Source organism: Capra hircus, chromosome 23 (assembly GCF_001704415.2).
Source record: "Capra hircus breed San Clemente chromosome 23, ASM170441v1, whole genome shotgun sequence".
Classification (NCBI taxonomy): domain Eukaryota; kingdom Metazoa; phylum Chordata; class Mammalia; order Artiodactyla; family Bovidae; genus Capra; species Capra hircus.
In genome coordinates, this window is record NC_030830.1 from 9,452,818 (window position 1) to 9,473,655 (window position 20,838).

General features: G+C 47.9%; 1 protein-coding gene across 1 annotated transcript in view; it reads left to right on the forward strand.

The window, feature by feature from the left end:
* GMPR (guanosine monophosphate reductase) overlaps nt 7,675-20,838 on the forward strand; it is a 60,598-nt gene continuing 47,434 nt past the window's right edge. Inside the window, exons 1-2 of the mRNA XM_018039228.1 lie at nt 7,675-7,872; nt 17,424-17,543. Of these exons, the coding sequence (XP_017894717.1) occupies nt 7,786-7,872; nt 17,424-17,543 (207 nt within the window). The 5' untranslated portion in view covers nt 7,675-7,785. The remainder of the gene's footprint in view (nt 7,873-17,423; nt 17,544-20,838) is intronic.

The window sequence follows — 20,838 nt, forward strand, 5'->3', positions numbered from 1 at the left end:
GAGAGGTCTGGCGTGCTGCAGTTCATGGAGTCACAAAGAGTCAGACATGACTGACTGACTAAACTGAACTGAACTCTATCCAATTCAACAAGGATTTTTGTTTTTCTATAGGTAAGATTGTTTGCCTAGGGGAAGTCTGAAGTCAGCCAGGTCCTAGTTTGAACAGCTCTATTTTACTTTGTTTCTTCAACCGTTAAATGGGAATAAGAACAGACTGTATTTCATAGCTTTGTTTCCATAATCCAAGGAGACAATGCACCGCAAGGGTTTAGCAGAAGGGCAGGTGGAGAGTAATCACTTGAGAAATGGAAAGGACCGTGGCCATACTTTACCAAATGCGACTTTCCTTCAAACTTGTGTCTGACAAAGGACAGCTGGTCCAGTCACTGTTAATCCATAAACCATAGTGCTTTTTAAAAAGAATTTATTTCTGGATGTGCTGAGTCTTTGTCACTACAGTGGGCTTTCTCTAGTTGCAGCGGGGGCTGCTCTTCGTTGTGGTGTGCAAGCTTCTCATTGCAGGGCCTTCTCTTATTGATGAGCACAGGCTCCAGGGCATGCCAGCTTCAGAAGCTGCGGCTCCCAGGCTCTAGGGCACAAGCTCAGAAGTTGTGGCAGTATGTGGGATCTTCCCACACCAGGGATTGAACCTGTCTCCTGTACTGGAAGGCAGATTCTTTACCACTGAGCCATAAGGGAAACCTTAAACTTTAGTGATTGAGCGACCATTGTCAGGTTCTAATTGCTGGTTAATGATGGACTAGGTCATACAGATCAACCCCCCCACCCTAAAAATAGTGAAAAACATCAGACTTCACAACAACCTGAAGCCTGTTCAGCACGGTAGAATTGAACACACTGGGAAGCTCATGGGCCAGTGTTCGGCCAGATATCAGTAACTGGAGAGGTAAACACATTATTGGAGGATCTGCTGACACCCCTCACCTCTGCTTCGGTTCAGTATCTGTGTCGGGGAAAGTGAACTGTCAGAGCTCAGGTCTCATGCAAGGAAGAGGGTCTGATAGAAGACCCTGCCCTCACCAAATGGGGACCCCCAAAGGGGAACCCTAAATCTTCAGTGTTAGGATGAAGGGGATCTACATTCAGCTCCCAGCTTCTCCCCACTGCCCAGCTGTGTGTAAAGAGAGCTGTTGACTGTTGAGCAGAATAGAAGAAACAACAAAGCAAAAGGGGGAAATGCCCGAGCCATCATAGCTTCAATACAGTACTGTCTCCATTAAAGGATGTACAGGCAGATTTACAACTGACTTCACAGCAATAATGGACACCAAAAGGCACTTCTCAGAGAAAGATTACCAGTGTGCTGATGAAAGTAACTAGCAATCTAGAATTCTATACCTGGGAAAAATATTATTCAAAAATGAGGACAAAATAAAGACATGTCCAGATATACAAAAACTGAGAGTTCATCACAAGGAAAACCTCACTAAAAATAAAAAAAGAATCCTAAAGAACAGTCTTCAGAATTAGACAGCCATCCCAGCTAGCAGAACTGAGATCAAAAAGATTAAAGTGGTAACATGGGTGAAACTAATTAGTGACTTAAAAATAGCAACAGCAATGACATTATCTACTGGGGTAAAATAAATAAATATTAATAACAAAGAGACTCAAAATATTGTGCTAAAAATAGCATGTAAGTCATGAATGTGATGAATGGACTTGGAGGGTTTTGCAATCTTTGTACTATTTGGGGATGGGGTAAAGATTTTAATAATTTAAGAACTTAATAAACCAAATACACGTTATTCAGTTCAATTCAGTCACTCAGTCGTGTCCGACTTTTTGTGACCCCATGGACTGCAGCATGCCAGGATTTCCTGTCCATCACCAACTCTCGGAGCTTGTCAAACATGTCCGTCGAGTCAGTGGTGCCATCCAACCATCTCATCGTCTGTTGTCCCCTTCTCTTCCTGCCCTCTTTTCCAGCATCAGGGTCTTTTCCAATGAGTCAGTTTTTCACAACAGATGGCCAAAATATTGGAATTTCAGCTTCGATATCAGTCTTTCCAATAAATATTCAGGACTGATTCCCTTTAGGATTAACTGGTTTGAGCTCCTTGCAGTCCAAGGGACTGTCGAGCGTCTTCTCCAACACCACAGTTCAAAAGCATCAGTTCTTCGGCACTCAGCTTTGTTTACAGTTCTCACATCCATACGTGACCACTGGAAAAACCATAGCTTTGACTAGACAGACCTTTGTCAGCAAAGTAATGTCTCTGCTTTTTAATATGCTGTCTAGGTTGGTCATAGCTTTTCTTCCAAGGAGCAAACGTCTTTTAATTTCATGACTACATTCACCACTTGCAGTGATTTTGGAGCCCAAGAAAATAAAGCCTGTTACTGTTTCCATTGTTTCCCCATCTATTTGCCATGAAGTGATGGGACTGGATGCTATGATCTTAGTTTTTTGAATCTTGAGTTTTAAGACAGTATGAAAAGGCAAAAACATATGACACGTTATAACTTCTGCTGCTGCTGCTAAGTCACTTCAGTCATGTTCGACTCTGTATGACCCCATAGGCGGCAGCCCACCAGGCTCCCCCGTCCCTGGGATTCTCCAAGCAAGATCACTGGAGTGGGTTGCCATTTCCTTCTCCAATGCATGAAAGTGAAAAGTGAAAGTGATGTCGCTCAGTCGTGTCCAACTCTTCGCGACCCCATGGACTGCAGCCTACCAGGCTCCTCTGTCCACAGGACTTTCCTAGGAACTGAATAAAAAAATAGAAACAGAGACTTCCTGTGGTCCAGTGGTTAAGACTTTGACTTCCAGTGCAGGGGGTGTGGGTTCCATCCCTCATTGGGGAGCTGAGATCCCACATGCTTCACAGCCAAAACATGAAACAGAAGCAATACTGTAACACATTTAATAAAGACTTTTAAAAAACATAACAGAAACGGAGAATATAACTTTCATATTAGTAGAGGAGAAGAAAAGCAAATAATAAAATTTTTCAATCATGAATGCTAAAATTAATAGAAGCTTCAGTGAGAAATAGGATAGTTGTACAGCCTCAAAATATCTCCCCAAATTGATTTACTAATTACTGAGCAGTATGAAGGACTTCCCAGGTGGTGCTAGTGGTAAAGAATGCAGCTGCAAATGCAGGAGATGCAAGAAACACGAGTTTGATCCCTGTGTCAGAAAGATTCTCTGGAGAAGGAAATGGCAGCTCACGCCAGCATTCTCACCTGGGAAATCCCATGGACAGAGGAGCCTGATGGGTCCCAGTCCAGGGGGTCGCAAAGAGTCAGACATGAGTGAACACAGCACATTAACATACATCATGAATTTTTTGACACTCTTCCCTCCAAGAGGTGGAGCTAAATCCCCTCTGCCTGAGTGTAGACTGGCTTAGTAACTTGCTTTGAAAAGAACATGGAGAATAGAAAAGGATCACTTTTTAGTACAGAAACCTGGCAGACACAACCTTATCAAAGTCATTAACTTCCACATCACCAGTAACAAATCACATTAATATCATGAGCCCCTGACATAATACAGTGAGATGAGTGCTTCATGTCTGTTGTATTCTTCACACACACATACACATCCTAACCCAAGTCTTATATTAAGAAAACATCAGGTAAACCCAAACTGAGGGAGAAAATCTAGGACCAATTCTCTTCAGAAGTGTCAAGGTCATGAATGATAAGGAAAACCTGGGAAACTGTCACAGATTGGAGGAGACTAAGGATGCTCTTGGTGCCAAAAACTAAATGAAATACAGCTCAAAATTCTGGTTTGAATCCTGGAACGGGGGGAGAGGTAGAAAAACAGCAATGACAGACAGGCCCTAGAGTTCCCTCTGTGCCCCTCACCTCCCAGAACTCATGCCCTTTTAATGTCCCCTTTGTTGAGTGTGGACAGGACCTGAGCTTCTTTCTAACAGAATATAGCAAAGTAATGAGACATTACTCTAGCGATTACATTTTGTTGAACAGGACTCTGGGCTTCCCAGCTGGCTCTAGTGGTAAAGAACCAACCTGCCAATGTAGGGGACATAAGAGACACGGGTTCAATCCCTGGGTCAGGAGGATCCCCTGGAGGAGGGCATGGCAACCCACTCCAGTATTCTTGCCTGGAGAACCCCATGGACAGAGGAGCTGTCACGATGGTCTATAGTCCATAGGGTTGCAAAGAGTCAGACACAACTGAAGCAGCTTAGCACACACGCACACACACAGACAGGACTCCATCTGGCTGCTGCTGCTGCTAAGTCGCTTCAGTCGTGTCCAACTCTGTGCGACCCCATAGACGGCAGCCCACCAGGCTCCACCTCCCTGGGATTCTCCAGGCAAGAACACAGGAGTTGCCATTTCCTTCTCCAATGCATGAAAGTGAAAAGTGAAAGTGAAGTCGTTCAGTTGTGTCCAACTCTTGATGACCCCATGAACTGCAGCCTGCCAGGCTCCTCCATCCCTGGGATTTTCCAGGCAAGAGTACTGGAGTGGGGTGCCATTGCCTTCTCCCCATCCGGCTAGTAAACTCAAATTCTATTGCCAGCTTTGAAGAAGCACACTTTTAGGAAATACGCAGGCATGTTGGAGAAACCTATATGGCAAGGATCTGCAAGCAGCCACTAGGAGCAGAGGGGCTTCCCAAGTGGAGCTACTGGTAAAGAATCCACCTGCCAGTATAGGAGACACAAGAGAAGTGGGTTCCATCCCTGGGTAGGGAAAATCCCATGGAAGCGAAATGGCAATCCACTCCAGTATTCTTGCCTGGAGAATCTCACGGACAGGAGCTGGCAGGCTACAGTCCATGGGGTCACAAAGAGTTGGACATGACTGAGTGGCTGGGTATGAGCAGGAACAGAGAGAGACCTCTGAAAGAGTGAAATCCTCCATTTCGCAGCTGCAGGAAATGCATTCTCACAACGATCTGAGAAAGTTTGAAAGCGGGTCTTTCCCCAGTTGAGGTTCTTATGAGATCACAGTTCTGGCTAACACCTGGATTGTAGTCTGATAAAACCTTGAAGTAAAGAAACTGACTAAGCCAGACGCAAACTTCTGACCTATAGAAATCATATTTTTAAAACTGCTTAATTTTTTTTGATAATTTGTTATACAGCAATAAGACAACTGCTAAACCTACCTCCCCCCGAAAGTTGCACTTTTAAAACCTCAAATTTCTTTAACTTTTCAAAGTTAGGTTCCTAATCATCTTTTTCTAAAGTTAGTACATTTTACCATCAAGAAGCCTTTGAAAGTGTTTAGTCCTGTTCATAAATGTAATTAAATTTATATAAACATGTTAACCACATATTTAAATTCAATATATTCATTTTCCTTTTAGTGCTTCAATTAAGTCAAATCTTTCCCTGTATTTAAATAACTTGTGAGTCTATTACATTTAAATTATAAATAGGTTGAACCTTATGTTCTCCTATTTCAACTCTGCATACAGACTTGGTTAGACTGTAACTTAAAATAACAAATTTTAGAGAAGAAATAATTGTTCCTCTGCCCTTCTGAGTTCTTAGCTAAGACCCCTGGAACATGATTTTGTGCCTGGGAAGAGGAAAGGTATGATGGAACATTCCAGAAGGAAAGGAAATGGAATGCACAAGGTGGGCTTCTGTCTCTATCCTATAGAAAGGGAGTGGGCAAGAGACCAAGAGGAGAGGTACCTTCCTGGTTAATAATGAGCAAGGTCACCCAAAGGAGGCTTCTCCTTTAAGATGTGAAAGTGAAGTTGCTCAGTTGTGTCCGACTCTTTGTGACCCCATGGACTGTAACCTACCAGGCTCCTCCGTCCATGGGATTTTCCAGGCAAGAATACTGGAGTGGGTTGCCATTTCCTTCTCCAAGGGATCTTCCCGACCCAGGGATCGAACCCAGGTCTCCTGCATTGTAGGCACATGCTTTACCGTCTGAGTAAGATGTGGTAGGTAAGAACAACTATAAAGCCCACATTCACCCCTGTTATTGTAACCCCAGGTAGATCCTTCGTAAGTTCAGTTTCTCTTCCCTGTTGGGAGTATCATTTTCAAATAACCATACCATAAATAATTACATTTTACCTTGTTTTTAGTTAGGAACTTAAGATCAGAATCAAGATCAGAATTAACTTGAGACTTTGAAAATAAGCAGCCCATCTGGCTGGCTCCCAACAAATGATTCCATAAGGGTTATAAATACTTAGCCTGCCCAGCTAATTGTGGTGACTTTCACTCTCTCCCTGATAACTTTCATTTCCTTCCAGGAAACTTCAGGAACTTCCTATGGTGCAAAGGTGTTGAGAGCAAGTGGGACGGGCTGAGAACTTTATCATGTGCAGACATTTGTGTTAAATGAACATTGTGATATTTCTTTATGGTCAGCTGTATCAAATATGAGTTCCCTGAGAACAGGTCAAGCCTGCAGACAACTGAAAGAAAATGAAAGTTGCTTTTGTGCAGTTAGCAATCTAGCTTGAGGATGCAAAGCAAAAAGCACATGATGCTACATGTGACTCCAAATAAACAGTTCCCATGTATTAATTACGGGAAACCCACACACACAATTTAATTTTCTCCCAAACGTGGGAGAGAATAGCGTTAAATGTTTTCTTCATCTTTTAACTTATGAGAAAACAGGTTTAGATAAATTATTAAGTGGCTCCCCCAAGGTCATCCAGCTAGAATGTGGTGGGATCAGGTTTTGAACCCAGGCAGAGAGAGGTCCCAAGACAAAAGCAGCTTTACCTAAGGTTGTAGTAAGTTTTAAGGACCGAGGATTTATATTTAACTTTATTGTAACCTTGGGCAAGTTATTTCCTTTATATGTCCTCAAGTTCCTTATCTGCAAACCGGCTCCTTCTTCATTGGGTTGTTGTGCAAGTGAATGAGCAGGTGCAGGGCGGGCACTTAAGCACATTCCTAATGCATAATGACGGCTCAGCGTGGTCAACAAGTGAACTAAAAATAAACTGACATCACTCATTCTCAGAAGGACTAAGGTCCCTCGAATCTCAGAATCTCCGCCGACTACAGACGTTACGCTTTTATATTAATACAAATTCTTGAAATCCAAAGGGAACGCAAAGATTGTCTCAACAAGTCCACCACGGCTAAATAGAGTCACCTGCCCACTCTCTTTTCCCAGTTCTCTCCAACTTCCCAGGGGTTTCTTCGTTTTTGGCATGTGAGAGGTGTGACTCAGCACCTGACGGGCACACGGGGCTTGAAATGAAAGAAGGGAAGCCTTTCAAGGAGTGGACTTTTCCGTGGGTGAGGGGGTCACAGGCCAAGTCTCCTCCCTACAGGGGACCTCGGTGACAGACGAGACGGTGTGCACTCCTCCTCCCCCTCCCCACACACTTTGGTCACCGCAATGAGCAAGCCCGTAAACAGGGGCGGGCAGCGGCCAGAAGTGTCACACGAGCGGACTTCTTAGCGTCCATCTGGTCTGTCGCCACCGCGTCAGTTCCCGGCTCTGCTCTTCACCTCGGCCGCCGCCGTTGGGGGCGGGGCCTCCGGGGCGCGGGGCGGGGCCGAGAGCGGCTGGGGGCGGCCCGAGGCCTTAAGGGGGCCGCGTGCGCGCGGGCGGAGCAGCCGCCGCGGCACAGCCTTCCACCCTCGCGCTCCCGCGGCACCGCCCCCGTCCGCCGGAGCCCCTCCCCTCCCACCGGAGGCCCCGCCCCGTCCGCCGGAGCCCCGCCCCGCCCGCCCTAACCTTCCCGGCTCCCCGCAAACCCCGCTGCTCGTGTCCCGCGCCGCCTGTACTGCAGGAAGGATCTGCGGGCTCCAGCCGCGCTGGCCCGAGTGCGCTGCCCGCACCATGCCCCGCATAGATGCGGACCTCAAGCTGGACTTCAAAGATGTCCTGCTCCGACCCAAGCGAAGCAGCCTCAAGAGTCGAGCCGAGGTGGGGCCCTTGGAAAGCCGCATTGGTGTGGGATTGTTTGTTTTTTTCCGGGGTGGCGCGGGGGAGGTGGGTGAGAGCCGCTGTACTGTGCGCCCACCGCGCCTGCTTTTCAGTGTGTCTAGGGGTGGGTGGGACGCCGACCCCCTCTGCTCTTCTCACCACCGGAGAGAGGGAAAACCAGCTGGTCTCCTGCCAGGACAGGAGATGTCTGTAAGAGGTCCGAGGTGTCCTTAAGGGGTCCGACTCTGGCCTAAAATCTTCAATGCGTCCGGTTGGGGCGGCGAGGGGAAAGGGACAGCGGAACTAAACCCCAGAGGAGCGAAGACCAAGTGATCAGCTGATTCAGAAAAAGTGACGGCGACGACAGGGGCCGGTTGAGGGGTGCATATAGGGTGAAAAGGACGCAGCAGAGCCCAGGTGTACAGGGACGGGGATTTTTTTGGCAACTTCTCTCTGCGGAGAACTCTGACTGCTTTAGTATCAGGTCCAGCCATGGAATTTATTTTAGGAGGTCTGAAACACAGGGAAACTCCGGGGCAAAAGTTCAGGGTTTACTTTCTGCGTTTCAGTGACTTCTGGGAGGCACAGGCTGGGGACCTGTGCCTGGCGGCACCCCCTTACTGGACAGCTGGAGTCCAACCCAGTCTTCCAGAAGCTGGAAACACTGGGGTGCAGGTGTGGGGGCTAATGGGACCGCTGGGGGGCAGGGGTGGGGGCAGTTTTGCCCATTCTGCCTTAATAATGAGAGCAAAGCCCGAGGAACAGGTGGAGACCAGACTGGAAAGAGCTAGAGGGTGGGGGCAGGAGGAAGGTCAAGTCTTGAAGGATAAACTAGTTGCACAGATAGGCAGAATCCCCTGGAGATGTGTATATGTGTGATGATGGCTTTGCTTGGGGCTTCGAGCTGGAGAGGAAGGTGAGGAAACTGCTGTGTCTGGAGGCAGGGGTTGCAGATGTAAACAGGGGGAGGCTGAGCCAGCAGAGGTTTCTCCACCGGCCCCCCCACCCCCTTCCAGGACCATAAATAAATCCCCTTGCGAGGATCTGGGCTGCCTGCCTGCCAGCCTGTGCGGCTGGGACTCCTGACTGCAGTGCCTGGTGCTGCCAGCTGAGGGCTTGTTTGAATTAACTACAAGCCTCCTGCTTTAGCCAATAATCAGAATCAGAATCAGAACTAATCAACTCACCTTCTCAAGCTGGAGGGCTGGCAGCTGGAGCCCAGACTGGAAGAGGTGGGGAATGTCACTCTGGATTGGTCAACTCTCTTCCTGCCCTTCACTGTGTCACTTGGAAGAACAATGAACAGCTTGGATGGCAGGGCCCAGACTCCTGAAGTCTCAGCAGTAGCTGGTACCTGAGTCCACACTGAGATGAGATATGGGGATTTGGGGCAGACTAATAATTTGGTGGCAGCAATAATCTAAATATTGGGTTCACTTAGTAAAGAAAAAGTCATTTTGAGAAAAATCATATATTTAAAGCAAGGATGTATTATGTGTATTTTCTGAAGCAGGAAACCTCTTGTAAAGGTAAAACATTCAGAATTTATGTTTGTTGTTGTTGTTCAGTTGCTTAGTCGTGTCTGACTCTTTGCAGCCCCACGGACTGCAATACACCAAGCTTCCCTGTCCTTCACTATCTCCCAGAGTTTGCTCAAACTCATGTCCCTTGAGTCGATGATGCCATCCAACCATCTCATCCTCTGTCACCCCCTTCTTCTGCACTAGAATGAATTACTCTTTTCCAGGGAATAGTATGACGTTGTCTTGAGTCATCTGGTTTCATAATTTGGGCTAACTGAAGCTGTTAATGTCTCAGCTTCCCATGATACGTTGCTATCGACATGCACACACAGCAGTGAGATCTCGGTGCCCTTGAGAAGTGTTTTCAGATTTCCACGTTTGTGGGAGTTTACCAGCTCCCTTCCTGGGAACCTGAATTAACTGGTGTTGCCTTTCCATTTGGCTCCTATCATGGCTTAGCTGCCTGCTGGCCACCCCCATCACCGGACTGCCCATTTCGTTGATATTGAGGGACCTAGGAAGTAAATGGCACCCCACTCCAGTACTCTTGCCTGGAAAATTCCATGGACAGAGGAGCCTGGTAGGCTGCAGTCGGAGAAGGGTTGCTAAGAGTCGGACATGACTGAGTGACTTCACTTTCGTGCGCTGGAGAAGGAAATGGCAACCCACTCCAGTGTTCTTGCCTGGAGAATCCCAGGGACGGCGGAGCCTGGTGTGTTGCTGTCTGTGGGGTCGCACAGAGTCGGACACGACTGAAGTGACTTAGCAGCAGCAGGAAGCGAAGTTGCTCAGTTGTGCCCTACTCTTTGCAACCCCACGGACTGTAGCCTGCCAGGCTCCACTGTCCATGGGATTCTCCAGGCAAGAATACTGGGGTGGGTTACCATTTCCTTCTCCAAGGGATCTTTCTAACCCAGGGATCAAACCCAGGTTTTCTGCATTGCAGGCAGACTCTTTGCCATCTGAGCCACCAGGGAAGCCCATTTGGATACCATCATGGTATAGCTGCCTGTTGGCTACCCCCATCACCTGGCTGCCTGCTTCATTGATATTGAGGGATCTAGGAGGACCTCTAACCCCCTCTAACCCCCTCTCAAGGTGTGCTCAGTGGGCTGTGGATGCCTGAAGTTTCCCATAGGCAGAGGAAAACTTTGCATCGTACGACCAGGTATCATCCTGAAGTGCATGCCCCCAGGCACAGGGATATCTGAATGTAAATTTGAAACTAAATGGTAAACGGCCGGACTTTGAGCCCAGCCCTAGAGCAGCTGTGAGTGGAGCTGGGAGAGCAAACAGCCCCCGTGATAGCTGTCTGGCTGGGAGGGGCGCCTGGTGACTGTTGACAAGATGCATCGCTGCAGCAGCTTCGCTCAGAGCTGGACCAGCTGCTGGATCCACCAGGCAAGTGAGCAGGAGATGGAGAGAAAGGCAGGGTGCCCTCACACTCAAGGTTAGTGCTCCTGCCAGGGCATTGCCACAGGTGTCACAGGAAATGAACCTGAGATCAGCTCCCGGAGGCTGAGGGTACAAGTGGAGACAGCCCAGGTGGCCTTCCTGTGGTTGTACCACGTCAACAGCCATTGTCAGCTGTCCCTCCATTGTCTGTGCTCCTGTTTCCACAAGTCCTCGGGCCGCAGGAATAGAGGCCACAGGCCTGCATTTAGGTAGTGTTTTCAGAGGAAGGGACATGTTGGTTGGGCAAGACCTCTGCCACACTGAGGGGGTGACCTCATCCCTGACTGCCTGAGAATTTTCTTCTTTTGGACCCATTCCTTGCTCTAGAGTCCCATCCTTGTCCTTAAGCTAGTAAGATGTTTAAAGAAAACCACAAACCTAACGGCACAACCATAATGTTGGAAGTTGGACAGTGAAGGAGTTTGCAGTGGAAAACTGGTCCCTTGGGCTGGGACAGACAAGACATAACCCAATGAGTGATCAGTCTCCTAAATGCTCCGTAGTCTTTTTCTCACCAGAGGTCTGGTGAGAAATGGACCAGCTCCGGTGAGTTCTGGTCCAGCTTCAATGGACAGCAGGCTGGCCTGAGAGGAGCAAGACCATGGCAGAGTAGAGAGGATGTTGGCTGGAAGAAAGGAGACCTGGGTTCTTCCAGGCTCTGAGCCAGTTGTGTTATTACCTGGGCTCTGTGTTTTCTGGGGCCACTGTAACGAAGTACCGCAGACCGACTGACTCACACAACAGGGATTTATTGTCTCTCAGTTCTGGAAGCTCCGGGTCAAGATTTCAGCAGGGTGGGTTCCTGCTGAGAGCTATGAGGGAGAATCTTCCTTGCCTCTCCCCTTCCTTCAGATTGTTGAAGCACAGCCTGGTTATTCCTTGGCTGCAAGCATTGTTCAATCTCTGCCTTCCCCATCAATCAGCATTCTCCCTTGCTGTGTGTCTCTGTCCAAAGTCCCACTTTTTATAAGAACACTAGTCATACTGGAGTGGGACCTACCTTAATGATCTCATCTTACCTTGATTACCCACAAAGACCTTATCTCCAAAAAGGTCATGTTCACAGGTACTGAACTGGTTGGTATTTCAATGCCTTTTGGAGGAGAGACAGTTCCAACTGTAACAGCCTCTGTAAATGTTGCTCTGTAACACTGGAGGGTTTGACTAGGCTTGCTTTTCATGAATGCATCAGAATCACCTAGGAAGACACTCCTAAATACAGTGTCTCCATCACAAAGGTTCTGATTTATGAGGTCGGGGCGGATTGAGTGTGTGTGTTTTGGGAATCATCATGCGTGATTCTGATGTGCACATAGGTGCCGGGGGCTGGCCACTGGAGCCTTTGCACAGTGGAGCACTGTCGTTTTGTGGTGATATGTGACTGCACATGCTTCCATGAATCCTGACAACTGATGGTGAAACATCCAGGGGACCAGGCATGTTCAGAGGGCCGGGCTGGGGCCACCACACATTGCCCTGAAAGACTGGGAGCCAAAACACGATCCCATCCTTACCCTTAGCCAGACATTAATTATTTGCACCCTTTTGAGCCACTCGGACCACAGTGGGGAAAGGCATTGCCCTGCACTTATAGTCCACACGTGAGACCAGTACCAAGTAACACAGAGAACTGCTTTAATCAGCACCATCCATAGATTTAGGCAAAAGAGGCCCCTGCCTCAGACCCCATTTTTGTCCCTTCTCATTGGACAGAGCTGAAGGCTGGGCCTTTCCCTCTGGACCGTGCTCTAGATACTCAGGATCCTGGATTTCCTGCCCAGATGACTTTGAACTGATTCCAGGGCCTGCACAGGGCAAGAGGGCAGGGGGCAGGTGGGTGGGGGGTGGGGAGCCTTCCCCAGGTGTGTTTTCTAGCGGCCAGCCATGCTGCTCAGATGCTCGCCTCTCTATCTCAGAGAGTGGCCAGGTCACTGCTGTTTGAGGGATAGGCGTGTGGACATGGAGGTTAGCAGGTAGACTGAAGTGTCCCTGTGTGCACATAAGGATGTGTGTGAGAGGAGATGGCCAGGACTGGCTCCCATGACGCCATGTTCTAGTGCTTTCCAGGCCCTTAATGAAACTGTTGTCCAGGAAGGAGGACAGAGCAAAATTTGTGCAGCAGCTCCTTATACGTTGCTCCTGACATTGAGATATGTGGACACGTGGTAGATGGGCTTCTGGTTGTACTTTTGGGCCCTCAAACAATGGGCTGTAGGACTGACTGTGATAAAAGTGAAAGTGTGTTGTTTGCCCAGTCGTGTCTGACTCTTTGTGACTGCATGGGCTATAGCCCACCAGGCTCCTCTGTCCATGGGCTTCTCCAGGCAAGAATTCTGGAGTGGGTTGCCGTTCCCTTCTCCAGGGGATGTTCCTGACCCAGGGATTGAACCTGGGTCTCCTGCCTTGCAGGCAGATTCTTTACTGTCTGAGCCACTAGGGAAGCAAGAGCAGTTGAAACGTGTATTTTTGAGGTGGAGGAGGGGTGGCTTATTACTTTATGTGCCCTTTCAAATCAGGCTTAGCAGAGAGGGGGTTTGGAGGTGCTATATTTGGTGCCTTGACCAGCTGTGGCAGATTAAATGCCAAGTTTAGTTTCTGGTGGCTAGGATATTTAAAATATTTCTCTCAGCAAACAACTGGTCTGTTTTGGGGTGTGTGTTTGTGTGTCTTTCTGTCTGTGTACATAAGGTCGGAGCAGATATTTTATTTCTCATTCCTAGAATTAAGGATTGCATAGACTCTGCCATGTGGAAGAGACTAGACATGAGGGGAAGAGTTCATTGTCAAGGCTGACCTTTTCCACGGAGAACAGTTTTTTGCTTACCGCCTATAGGTTTTTGGAGTGCCAAGAAAAAAAAAAATACCATTGTGAGCTCAGCCAGGTGCAGAGTGTAGCTGCTCTTCCCATGCTTCTTGGAAGGAGTATTAGTAATTCGAGACCAAGAAATCCTGATTGTCCTGAGCCTACGAAGCCAAAATGTTAGAGGGCCATTAGCAGCCCAGAAGGGTGCCATTAATAGTTCCCATCAGTTATCTTTCAGGATGCAGACTGAACTTGCTTCACTGAAGTAGAACCAAGCATGGTCATAAAGGAAGTGGGGGAAAGGGATGAGCGCCTCCCACCAGTGCCCCCGCAGTCACAGCATCTCTTTTCCCCTCGCTGATGCTGTTTAAGGCCGATGTCGTCATGTTGATGACCTCATTGGCTCAGGAAGCTTTCTGTGTGTGGAGGAACAGGAGATGCGAAAAGGCCAAAAGACCTAGGTATCCCCTGGTGTCTTGACATGCTGATGGCAAAGCGAGAGTTACTTCCTACAAATAGGTTCATCGGTACTGTTTTTTTTACTAGATCCCATGTGTATGTGTTACTATGCGGTATTTGTTTTTCTGACTCACTTCACTCTGTAACAGGCTCTAGGTTTATCCACCTCACTACAGCTGACTCAGGTACTGAGGAACCTATCTGCAGGACAGGAATGGAGACACAGACGCAGAGAAGGGACTTGGGGACACAGCGGCTGAAGGAGAGGGTGTGGGGTGAACTGAGAAAGTAGCATTGACGGAAACTGGTACAGCTACTATGGAGAACAGTGTGGAGATTCCTTAAAAAAACTGGAAATAGAACTGCCTTATGACCCAGCAATCCCACTGCTGGGCATACACACCGAGGAAACCAGAATGGAAAGAGACACCTGTACCCCAGTGTTCATCGCAGCACTGTTTATAATAGCCAAGACATGGAAGCAACCTAGATGTCTGTCGGCAGACGAATGGATAAGAAAGCTGTGGTACATATACACGATGGAGTATTACTCAGCCATTAAAAAGAATACATTTGAATCAGTTCTAATGAGGTGGATGAAACTGGAGCCTATTATACAGAGTGAAGTAAGCCAGAAAGAAAAACACCAACACAGTATACTAATGCATACATATGGAATTTAGAAAGACGGTAATGATAACCCTGTATGCGAGAGAACAAAAGAGACACATGTATAGAACAGTCTTTTGGACTCTGTGGGAGAGGGCGAGGGTGGGATGATTTGGGAGAATGGCATTGAAACATGTATAATATCATATAAAAAATGAATCGCCAGTCCAGGTTCGATACAGGATGCTTGGGGCTGTTGCACTGGGATGAAGCAGAGGGATGGGATGGGGAGGGAGGTGGGAGGGGGGTTCAGGATGGGGAACACGTGTACACCCATGGTGGATTCATGTTGATGAAAACCAATATAATATTGCAAAGTAATTAGCCTCCAATTAAAATAAATTTAAATTAAAAAAAAAAGAAAATAGCATTGACATGTATACACTGGTGGTGGTGGTGGTGGTGGTGGTGGTGGTGGTGGTGGTGGTGGTGGTGGTGGTGGTGATGGTGGTTTAGTCGCTAAGTTGTGTCCAACTCTTGCAACCCTGTAGATTGCAGCCCACTGGGCTCCTCTGCCCATGGGATTCTCCAGGCAAGAATATTGGAGCAGGTTGCCATTTCCTTCTCCAGGAGATCTTCCCAACCCAGGGATTGAACCCAGGTCTGCCGCATTCCAGGCAGATTCTCTACCAGCTGAGCCACAAGATAAGCCCAAGAATACTGGAGTGGGTAGCCTATCCCTTCTCCAGCAGATTTTCCCATCACAGGAATCAAACCAGTCTCCTGCACTGCAGGTGGATTCTTTACCAACTGAGCTAGCAGGGAAGCCATGTGTACACTGCCGTGTGTAAAACAGATAGCTAGTGGGAAATTGCTGTATAACACAGAGCTAAGCCTGGCGCTGTGCGATGACCCAGAAGGATGGGATGGATGAGGGGAGGGACAATATAATTATGACTGATTCACAATGTATGGCAGAAGCCAACACAACAGTGTAAAGCAATTTTTATTAAAAAATAAAAAAAATAGAAAGTTACTTCCAACGAAAAATAAAAGGCTCTAGATAAACACTGGTAGGAAATGATTATTGCCATGGTCCTTAGTAAGCCAGGATTAATGTAGGTCCAGATTCTTGCGGCAGCTTAAGATTCACACCTGGGTTTGTGCTGCCAGTTCTCCTTGGGGAAGCGCCCCCTTGCTTCCGTGCGGGCTGTGTCCCACAGGGTCCAACTGAGGAAACAGGACTGAATATTTAAAACAGGAAATTTAATATGAGGCAGCATGGCTCAGCGGAGATGCCAGAGGGGATATGAGGGACCCCAGAGATAGGCTGCAGAGAAACCACTTCCAAAGGGGAGGGTCCCAAGGCCTGGGATCACTCTGTGAGCTAGAACCACAACCTGGCAGGCCATGGCCGAGGGGGTCTGCAGAACTACTCTGCTTGGACCCAGGCCTGTCTCCTCCCTTGCCCCACCAGTGACCCCATTGGCCAAACCCAGCCAGAAACCAGCCTGGGAAGTGGAGCCTATGGTGGTGTGTGTGTGTGTGCTGGGGGGTCCTTAGATAAGAGCAGAGCACTTAGATAAGAGCAGGCATAGGATGAGCACTGCATCTGGGCACATACGTGGCTGCCTTTGTATGGCAGCCAGAGATCTGGCCCACGTTGAGGCCATGATTTAAATTCTGCTAGCTCTTGGCGTGGAGAAGACAATGGCACCGCACTCCAGGACTCTTGCCTGGAAAATCCCATGGACGGAGGAGCCTGGTAGGCTGAAGTCCATGGGGTTGCGAAGAGTCGGACACGACTGAGCGACTTCCCTTTCACTTTTCACTTTCATGCATTGGAGAAGGAAATGGCAACCCACTCCAGTGTTCTTGCCTGGAGAATCCCAGGGACAGGGGGAGCCTGGTGGGCTGCCGTCTATGGGGTCACACAGAGTCGGACATGACTGAAGTGACTTAGCAGCAGCAGCTCTTGGCGAACACCTGGCCCTACTCACTGCTTTTGCTGAGCCCGCCTTCCTGGCTTAGCTCTCGTTCTGGATTCTCGATCACTTGAGTTAGTCATAAATACCCTGAAGCTGGAATTAGGGTAGAATTGGAGCTGCGTTTGCAAATCAGAAACCAGTGGTTATGTGCACAGTCGTGGCTATCTTTGAAAGATGCTTGTAGTCATGAAACAGTGGAGAAGGTTGAAGGCAAGGGGAGTAATGGGGGTTGCTGACTACCGGGTGAAGGTGACGTGCCTGGTTCTCTCCAAAGGTGGGAATTAAAGGGAGGGTCTTGAATGGCAGGGAAGACTGGAGTGGATTTTCCCAGAAGGGGAACTGTCCCTCCAGAAGTGGAGAACAGTGACTTGTGTGTGGTGTTTGAGGCTGGCATGAAGCAGGCTGGGGACAGAAGGTGGAGGGGGGTGGGAAGGAGAGAGCTTCCAATTTGGAGGCTAGGCTTGATGGCAGAACATGCGGTGCCTTGTCCTGGTTTCTTGAGGATCAAAAGGAGCTGGGTTTTATTTTTGCACTGGGATAACAACCCATGATTCCATTTCCTCAGGGACTCGCTTGTATTTGGAACCCCTGGCCCAACCCCTAAGAGGACCCGGGGACATACACTTCCTTTGTGTCTTTTCATTCACTGCAAACTCTAGAAATTCTGCCCCAATCGCATAAAGAACCAAGGACTTCTTTTCCCTCTTGCAATAGGTGGACCTTGAGCGAACCTTCACATTTCGGAACTCGAAGCAGACCTACTCGGGGATTCCTATCATTGTGGCCAACATGGACACCGTGGGGACGTTTGAGATGGCAGTGGTGATGTCACAGGTAGGACAGTGGGCTTTTTCCTTCTGGTGCTCACACTGGACAGGTTGTCATACATAGGGGAGAGGAGAAAAGTGAGACATCTCAGGTCATTCACTTTGGCCAAACTAATTGGTTCTGAGTCTGATTGTTGTTGGAAGCCCTTCTTTTTCTCTCTTCCATCAGAAGGTGGGTAGAGTCTGGACTTCACATTCAATGAGATGGTCTAGATCTGATGCCCAGAGCTCAGCTTCTTTGTACATTGGTGCCAATCAAATCTCAGAGACCATCTTTAATCATTAACTTCTCCCACCTGGAGGGTGTTTCGGTATCTGCAATATAGCTCAAAGATATCGTCGTGTGTATCCCTTGATGGGGAGTTTTGGGTGAAGTAGAAAAGGATAGCTTTATTGCTTTGCCATTGAATCTACCTGCAATGGAGGAGACTTGGGTTCAATCCCTGGGTCAGGAAGATCCCCTAGAGAAGGAAATGGCAATCCACTCTAGTATTTTTGCCTGGAGAATCCCATGGACAGAGGAGCCTGGGGGCTATATATAGTCCACGGGGTCACAAAGAGTCGGACATGACTGAGCGACTAACATACTCATTGCTTTGCCAGGCAAAGGGGGACACGATGGACTAATGAATTCAAAACTGTGTGTCTGCACTTGGGGATGATAGTGACAAGTTTTGTAGTAATTGTTCAAAGAGGGTGTGATCAGCTCTCAGACATTCTTCTGATGGGTCGGTGGTAAGGTAAGTAGGAGTCAGTGTTTTCAACCTTCAGGTCTAGCTGTCTGCGGTCTACAGGCTTGTGGGCACCATGAGAAGTAGTGTCAGTCACTCAGTCGTGTCTGACTCTTTGGTGGCCCCTGGACGGTAGCCCACCAGGCTCCTCTGTCCATGACGTTCTCAAGGCAAGAATACTAGAGTGGGTTGCCATTCCCTTCTCTAGGGGTCTTCCCAACCCAGGGATCGAACCCGTGTTTCCTGCACTGACAGGCGGATTCTTTACCGTCTGAGCCACTAGGAGGGTGGGCAGCATACCATCCTTAATCATTAACTTCTGCCACCTGGGAGGTGTTTCGGTATCCGCAAAATAGCTCAAAGATATAGTCGTGTGTATCCTTTGATGGGGAAACAGGACCTTGCTCCCAGGCTGCTCCTCACTGTTGTTGCTTGCTGGTCTCCCCTCCCTTGCCTAATCAGTAACTGTTTGAATCTGCCCATTGGAACTCAGGGAAGGTCATGGAGGCTGAGTGAAGGCTGTTTCCTATAATCAAAGCAACGGGGGACACTGAAAAGCTGTGCCCAGGAGCCTCACAGGACCCCGCTCAGTTTCAGACCTGCATCCATTTCTTCCTTGAAAATGCCTGTGATAGTTTTGGAAATTAGAGATACAAAACGAAGTTGGATGTCCTGCCATATTACAGTGTTAGAGAAGTGTCACATTTAGTAGAAGAGCGACAGCACCTTTAAAAAGACAGAATCACTTTGCTCTGTAGCATTTATTATATCACAATATAGAAACCGTAGGTGCCAAGCACTGGATGGAATGTGGATGAGGTGGTCACAACTCCACCAGAGACAGACAGGAGAGGTCACTTGGCCCAAGGCGTTTAGGCAAATAGACAAAGAGCTGAGATGCAAACCCAGACTGACTCCAGCGTCAGGGACCTGCCTCCCAACTTACACTGGCAGATCATAGTACTGATATAAGCTCAAGGTCCCTGGAGCCGGCTGCTGTCTTTCTGCCTGTAAAGGGACTAGTATCCTGGGCTTGGGAAAATAAAGGCAAAGTTACTGTGGGCAGAACCTTCATCTCACACATCTGTGTCTGCATTTGGATTCAAGGTTCAGTGCATCTTAACTCATCATCGATGTGAAATGTGTGCTTCTGATGCTCAGAGTCTGTGCATCTATTTCTGTAGACAATGCCTGCCAAGTGAAAAGATAAATCCAATTAGTCGAAAGAGCTTCTTGCTGTGGGCAGCACGTCTAACCTCAGGAGGTGCTGGGATTCATTATTAGCCAGTGATTAGAAGGAAGATTTTCAACAAATTATGAACTCACCAAATAGTGAAGGGGGTGGTCTGCCTGAGGTCTGAGGCCAGGATCAGTTGCATCGTCTGTCCGCCCTCAGCCCCCATTGAGCTTTGGGCCGGAGGCTAACAATTTAATTGGAAAAGAAATTTGTGGGGTTTTTTTCTCCCTATCTTTCCCTCACTCTGCTGTGATCAGCCATTGCTCTTCATGAATTATGTATTTGTGTAAAAGTGCATGGAATCAGGGAGCGATTAATAGCCCTGATTAATTCACATATCAGATTACTGTTTCATGAGAAACAGAACTTGCTAGGCTCTTCCCATTTGCACAGGAAAGACTTTCCATAAATGAGACAGTGTTCATTGAAATAACTAATCATGTGTGGGTCCTATGAATTTTCCATTTCTAGAATGCTGAGTTAGTTCCTTGCATCAGTAAAGTCAGAGAATTTTTCAATGGGGGAGAGACTAAGAGAAGTTTGGAGTGAGGCCCCTATATAGGAGGAGGAGGAGCCTGGGTTCTACATTCAGATTTGAGTTTGAATCTGTCCTTTGCCCCCTTTTTGGCCAAGCAGTTGTTAAATTTCTTAAATGTAAGTTTCTTAAGTCCCATCTTTGCCCACGAAGTTACTGCTGTTGTACAAAGTTCTGAGAAGTACGTGAAATAACGTACGTGAAGTTCTTGTGCAAAATAAATGTTCAGTAAACCCTTGCTGGGTTGATGGTCATAGTTTTAGAATTAGGATTTATGTACTTCCTTCCCTCAAGAATACCAGCTGCCCGATGGGTTTAGCTTTTAGCAGGAAATGTTTAGGTCATGAACACAAAGAGAAGCTTTCAGGTAGAAGCTGAGTTTCTTTTGGGTTGACTAAGCATCACTAAGCTCCAATACTTTGGCCACCTGCTGTGAAGAGCTGACTCATTGGAAAAGACCCTGATGCTGGGAAAGATTGAGGGCAGAAGGGGGCAACAGAGGAGGATGAGATGGTTGGATGGCATCACCAACTCAATGGACATGAGTTTGAGCGAACTTTGGGAGAGAGTAGACAGGAATGCCTGGCATGATGCAGTCCATGGGGCTGCAAAGAGTCAGACACAACATAGCCACTGAACAAGAAAAAGAAGCATCACTTTGCCTTTGGGCTGTGCTGCTGACTAGCAGGAGACCAGCCCTCTGTGCTGCTTTAGGCCTGTCACATGTGGGCTGGACCAGGGCTCTCAGAACCCTCCCTCATCCTCTCCCACCCCTGCCTCCTGCCATTGCCTCCTAAAT